Source organism: Notothenia coriiceps, unplaced genomic scaffold (assembly GCF_000735185.1).
Source record: "Notothenia coriiceps isolate Sejong01 unplaced genomic scaffold, NC01 NC01_scaffold00017070, whole genome shotgun sequence".
Classification (NCBI taxonomy): domain Eukaryota; kingdom Metazoa; phylum Chordata; class Actinopteri; order Perciformes; family Nototheniidae; genus Notothenia; species Notothenia coriiceps.
Genome location: NW_011349771.1, coordinates 185,235 through 192,243, shown reverse-complemented (window position 1 = coordinate 192,243; position 7,009 = coordinate 185,235). Strand labels below are relative to the sequence as shown.

The window sequence follows — 7,009 nt, the reverse complement described above, 5'->3', positions numbered from 1 at the left end:
GACACAGAATCAGCACTTTTGAAACCGGCCTGAAACAGAGGGGATTATGGAATTCTGCAATGATCTCTTTGGTATCTGGAGCCAAACACTTCAGAGACATGTTTTGTATATAACTGAGAACTATAATATATTGATAAAAAACACTATAATAGGGGACCTTTAAGCGTTGTCTCAGACTGGAGACTTCTTTGGCATCTCATTTTTCAATCTTCTTGGCTCTGTTGGCAAGGCTATGAGGTGGATTTTTTGAAGCTCAACCTCAGCTCCTATAATGAGTTGATAATAAACTTTGTAGTGAGAATAGAGACTAAAGACACAAATGTCATTTGAACCCACTAAACACATGTATTGGTTCTGAGGCTTTAAACAGGCCAGATCGAGCCATTACTATTCGACAGAGCAACACTAGCTGTTTCCAGTCTTTGTGCTAAGCTAAGTTAGCAGGCAGGCAGCGTTAGTTTATTACTTATTTTAAACTATAAGTGCTTGCTATCAATCTTATCATCAGGAGTACACTGAAAAAACCTATTTACCTTGTTGAACTTCTGCTATCACTAGTTTTTGGGGTTCAAACCACTAGCAGGGACACCTTTCTAACCTTTATCCTCCACCCCCGCACTCCTTTACTGTACATGTGGAACACAAACACAGTGTGACCGTGTGTGACTCTCTCACACCTCGTCTGAAATCTTTTTTTTTGGCTTTCTGCGTACTTTACGATATATTCTTTAATTCTCTTCATCTTGCTTCCTTCCTACACTGTGTGGGTGTTATACTCATGTTTTTGTCTCTAGTAGGCTATCTACAAATTGCTGTGGTAATATGAGAAGTAACACCATGAGCCCAACAAAGTGGGTTCACTTTTTTCTGACATCTTGCAAAGTAAATGTCCTGGATAACTAACAGACTAATATACATTGTCACAAAGTAACTATAAAATATACACACAGACACAGGAAGAGTAGGAAACATTTGTACAGATTTCTTGGCCTTTTTGTATCACTTAGCCAAAATCACAGAGAGAAGAGGCGACAGGACACTCAAGGTCACAAGAACTGTGTCACTGTAAGTGAATGTAACACACCAACCCACCAAGTAACACACACACACACACCGAACACATGTACACACAGGAGTCAAATGTTTCCACAGGATGTCTTTTCTAGTCGCACCACATGAACCTTTCATTGTATAAGGGAAGCCTGTGCTGACTCTTGATGAAATGAACCAGGGCATTTTTCATCAGGTGAAACAAACAGAGACGTCACCAATAAGAACATTTCCTATGTGTCAGTTATGCATTTTTTCACCTTTTTCTCCTCAGTTTCTCTTTTGCTGCAAATATAAAAACACTATTGATCATTAATATTTAGGCACTTTTACTGTGTGGACTTTCGGTTCCAGACATCTGCACCCTGTCTAACCAAGATTGTGTTTTGCGAGTATTGCACTATTTTTAAAAACAAATGTATTTTAAACTAATTGCGGACTCCGTTTGAAGTGTTAACCTTACTGTAAATGGCCAGATATAGGCAATACGATTTTGTAGAAATTAATAGCTTCTCGAACTCTGCATCCATAGCAAATTATCTTAAACATGTGATTGAGTTTGTTCAGGAATCATTTAAATATAAATGTTAAAATGTCAATTGTTTTTGTTGCCACATTTGTTTCTAGGTTGTGAACATAGACTGTTGTGAAGCTAAAATGGTGTACATATAAAATGTAAAAGATATATGTTCTAATTAATCTTCATTATGAAGTGTGTTCTTGCACATGGATTCAAAGTATTTTCTTTAATGCAAATGATTTGAATACCTAACACAACTAAGAAAGCGGTCAAGTTAAAGAGGCGTTAAAGGTGTCCAAAAGAGTTGTAATTTTCAGCATGTTTCTGAATGACACAGCAGACGTTTCCCCACTATCACGTGTGTGTGTGTGTGTGTGTGTGTGTGTGTGTGTGTGTGTGTGTGTGTGTGTGTGTGTGTGAGTGTGTGTGTGTGTGAGAATAGACCGCCCCCTGAAACTTGTACGAAACACATGNTGATCAGAGTTAGGCCACATTATGATGTCATTAGTGATGTGTCGGTCGCGAACGTCGGTTCCCCTCGTTCATATCAAAGAGCCGTTCAAAAGAATCGGCTCGTTCGCGACCGACACATCACTAATGACATCATAATGTGGCCTAACTCTGATCAGCTAATTTTCAGACAGGATTTTATATAAATGGATGAGGACAAAAAGTGAGCAAATCTTTTTTCCTGAAACTTTCAGAATCTCTTTACACAGAGTTGATGTATAACAGACATGAAAAAGTGGATTTTTCATAATAGATCCCCATTAATCTACTATTCTCATCTAACTCTCAGCAAGAAAGTTATGTACGAAACAAAATGTCAAACTTTCCCGCCTTTGACAAAACCAGGACTCCTCCACCATATCAGCCACTCTGTGACGTATTAACAAAACTAAAATTGTTTCTAGAATCTCCCGACGTATGCCCGAAAATGTCAGCTCTTGCGAATACGAGTTACGATAAAAAACACTCATCCATCCCAGCAGTCAGAGCGAGATCCCGAAGTGACTGGTTGTTGGGGCTGAAACCGGGGGTCTGCACGTCTGCGGCCTCTCATCTCCACATATCTTTAATAGTTTGTCCTTTTGAATGATCTGAAAAGAGGACTGGAGACGCTCACATCGTGACGCACGGCTCCAAACCCGGTGGGGTGTAGGACGTTGTGAAATGAGATGTTCGGGGAAATTCCCCCATCGAGCAGCTGTGAGATCAATACAACAGGGGGAAACATTTTCACACAATTCAGTCAAATACGCTCTTCATTCTGATGTTCAGTGAATCATTACAGTGGTCTTCATTATGAATCAGTGTGCAAAGAGCAGCGACGTTTCGAAAATAACATTTTTCTTGATAAGACTGGAAAGAGAGGAAGGGATATCATGACCTTTTGCAGACGACACCCAACTATTTAGAAACCCCTTTACGCCCTGGAAAACGGCACTGAAAATTCCTCCGAGATTGAAAATGATTGGTCTGTGTATAGAAATAACCAGACCATCTCAAAATGTGACACTTAAGGGGAGACATTTGGGTGTAATGCTTACGTCTGTGCTCCTGATTTTAGCCACATTTAGCATTGCAAATTAGCATTATCAGTCATACCGAAGTCTGGCTAAACTAAACACTTCTCAACATCATCTCGGTGGATTGCCATAAAATGTTTTACCCAGTCTCAGAGGAGGAACCCTAAGGAATTTGTTAATCCTCTGACTTTTAGTATAGTCCCACCATCAGGTCAAATTTAAAATGTGCATAAAAAATGATACATAAAAAAAGGTTATTGGGTCATTTTCAAAGCAAACAGCAGTAAGCGTGAGGTGAATCCACAAACAATGTGAAATACTACAATAAAATACTTCATTTCAAAGTGTTAAGTTAATTTAATATGTTTTTATTATTAATCCAGTTACCAGAGGGAAAAGTAGAATGATAAAAACAAGGTACCAGTAACATTGCATTTCCTTTGTAAGCTTTTCTGTTCTTCCAAATTCCTTCCTGGGCTGACATTATCTTCACATCCTTCTGATGGAAACGACCATCATCATCATCATCATCATCATCATCATCATCATCATCATCTTCCGAACATTCATATGCAACGGTGAAAACACATGAAGCAGTCCTTTTACAAAAGTACACAACAGACAAGTTGGAAATAAACGATGACTAAGAGATATATTTACAAGACTTATTAGCTCCAAGTTAAAACATAAAGTAAGATCTGTGTCGAGACAACAGCAAAGAAAATCTTAAAATAATGCTGTGCAAAAAAGTACCCACAGCAGCATCTGGTTCAGCGATGTCGGGGTAAAAGGAAACCGTTTGTAAGTCGTGCGCTCTTCGTTAACTGTTGTTCAACACCTTCTCTTAAAGCTGGTAGCATGTGGAACATGTTAATAAACCTTAAAATGATGTTTCCGGCTGTTTGCAGCTTTACAAGATAAAATCCCTCATTAAGACACATAAAGGCCCCTGCTCTCCAACATGGAGGACTGTGAGATAAGCATCTGGCTATTGCGACTGAAAGATAACTCAACAGATAATACGTGTTCAAATACTTGGGATAAAGTTTAAAAGGATCAGAGTGTAGGATTCAGAGGATTTAGTGGCATCCTGCATTGAGGCTTCAGATTTCAACCAACATAATAACCGCTTATAACGTAATGCTTAGCCAGACAGCTCATACATGTTCAGGGTCACAGTGACCTGTAATCGGCTGCACAAGCCACGTACGGTGTTTTTGGAAAAAAGAGAGAAAGAGGTGAAGAGGCAGTTTGCAAAGTTCCTGGTCTGGGTCTCGTGTATAAGACAATCTTACAGGCACTCAAAACTTCTGTGACTGCTGACCTGACAAATCACATGGACCCCTGGGGGTCAACTTGGTGTAAGAGTCAAAACTGCAGAATCCCTTTCTGTTCCATTGCTAAGGAAAAAGAAAAAAACATGGAAAAGAACATTTAAAAAACAAACAATAGATACACACAAATAGACCAAAAAGCACCACAGAAAACGTGGTCTCAGTTCCCAGTTTCGCGAGACTCCGGAGTGCTACACCTTCTGTCCGAGCGGCGCCGCTAACCTCCGGCCTGACTTCATGCGGCTACGTGCGTACACCCGTAAGAAAAGTGCCAAGAAAACTACCCCAACACCAAATCCACCTATTATGGTGACTGCGTGACCGTAGAGGAAACACGAGAGCAGAATGGCGATGGCCTGTCGCAGGGTCATGATGATGGTGAAGACCGCGGCACCAAACTGGCTGATGGTGTAGAAGATGAAGAGCTGGCCGCACGCCGAGCACACGGACAGCAACACGGCGTGAAAGGCGAACTCCGAGTGGCGCGTCATGAAGGCCACCGAGTCGAAGAAGGCCCCCTGCTCCAGCAGAGAGCCCACGGTGAACAGGCAGGAGAACAGGTTCACCCCGAACATCATCTGCACCGACGACATCTTGTACTTGAACAGGTTGTCCTGCCAGTTGGAGGTGAAGCTGTCGAACACGATGTAGCCGATGAGGATGACGACCCCGCTGAAGGTGGTGACGGTGGACGGTTGCTTGCTGGGCGTGCTCCACAGCAGGAACATGCTGACGCCCAGCGAGATCAGCACGGCCGTGAAGTACTCCCAGTACTCGTAGCTCTTGTGGGAGACGATCTTCCCCATGAGCATGACGGGAATGACCTTGGAGGCCTTGGCCAGGACTTGCGTGGGGAAGCTGATGTACTTCAGGGCCTCGTACTGGCACCAGCTGCTCATGATGTTAGAGAGCGAGGCGAAGGAGTACTTGTACATGGGCGCTCCGTGGCGAGGCTGCTTGAACATCAGGCACCACAGCCCGGACACGGTCAGAGCCAGGATCCGGTTCATGAACACCAAGAACTGAGAGTCTTTGAACTTCTCGCCCGCCTCTTCTGGAGTCGTGGATCCGTACGAGCGCGTCATCACCCTCTCCTGCAGGACGCCCCATGTCAGGTACGATACCTAAGAATAAGAACATTTACTTTGTGATATCGATAGTTCTGTTGAAAAGTGGAGCACTGAAGGTAATTATGGAATTTTGAGCAGAGATTCTTTTGGAACATAAACCTAGAGATTTGTACCAGGAGAGAGTTCACTTATACTAATCTGATTCAGCCAACTTCTTTTACCTTTTGTGTATTTACAGGTTTTTTGACAAAAGGAACCGTGTTGATGATTATTGAAACAGTGAAAAAACGTAAAAGCTGGTTTTGAGATTGACTTTGTTTATATTGATGTATGTCTCACAGCAATAAATAATAAATGCTGTTTGATTAAAGTCTTGTGGGTTTGAGAGGAACACAATAAAAATTGTATAATTTTGTATCTCAATAAATAGTAATAATTTTCTAAATCGCTGTTGATAATATATAAACTTCCTCGCATGTCATAGCATGGTGCAAAAACAGGTATAATGTTCCCATCACTGCTTGGTTTGGAGCTGGAGTCGATAAATAGTCATTTGTCCTGTGAAAACAGTTTCCCTAATTACGCATCAAACAGACACGGACCAACATAACCATTTATTTGCAGTCGTGTTTCTTGCCACGTAAAACTCTGATTTGGTCTCCATAACTTCCTCTCCAGCTACTTAAGAGTAAAGTGGTAAACCTAAAAATAACATTTAGCATCCGTGTAAGTAGATGGTGATCTCATTGTCAATAGGAGTGACCCCTTACCTTTACACGTTTTTCTCGATTGCTAACACACTAAAATGCTACATAAAGGACAAATTATTTTAACTGACACTCAAAGAGCAAAACATCGGCTCAAATCTCCAAAACTCTAAACACGTTTTCAGCTTTTCACACAATTTGCGAATCAACATGGCACTTTTTGCAAACCACTGCACACGTTTCTCCACGTAAGACGCAGGAATCTGACATAAAGTCACGTGTTAGCAGGTTTAAAACACTGATATTCAAAATGCCTCACACACGGACCAATGATCAAGAAACACGTTCCACCTGACCAAACACGTGTTAGCATAATTGTTGCCTCATCAATCAGGATGTTAACATGATGAAAAGACCACAGGTGAGTACTTTCTTACAATAATGAAGCAATAATTAAGCATGAGCAAGAGGAAGAGGAAGAGGAAGAGCTGGGCTGAGAGTGAGAGGAGAAAGAAGAGTACTCTCTAATGAAATGAAATGTTATCAACCATGGTTTGACGATGAGAGAGGCTGGACAGAGGGTTCATCCTAATCTAAGCCGATGTACTGTTGCCTCTGTAATCCGGACACTCAGACTTGAAAACAGGTTAGTTACCAGTTTGTAGCTCTGCATAACTCATGATATATCAGTGCTTATATCTGTTCTGTGAAACGTATTTACTTCGTTACTGTAATTGAATTGTTGGCATGTTGCATATAACTGTACAAATATCCTGCACAATTGACTGTGGTAGACTTG

General features: G+C 41.3%; 1 protein-coding gene across 1 annotated transcript; it reads right to left on the bottom strand.

Annotated features, from left to right (window-relative positions):
* Positions 1-3,446: 3,446 nt before the first annotated feature.
* Positions 3,447-5,582, bottom strand: slc35b2 (solute carrier family 35 member B2). The gene has a single exon (XM_010776503.1). The coding sequence runs from the start codon at positions 5,516-5,518 to the stop codon at positions 4,625-4,627; it is 894 nt and encodes a 297-aa protein (XP_010774805.1). The 5' UTR covers positions 5,519-5,582; the 3' UTR covers positions 3,447-4,624.
* Positions 5,583-7,009: the final 1,427 nt, after the last annotated feature.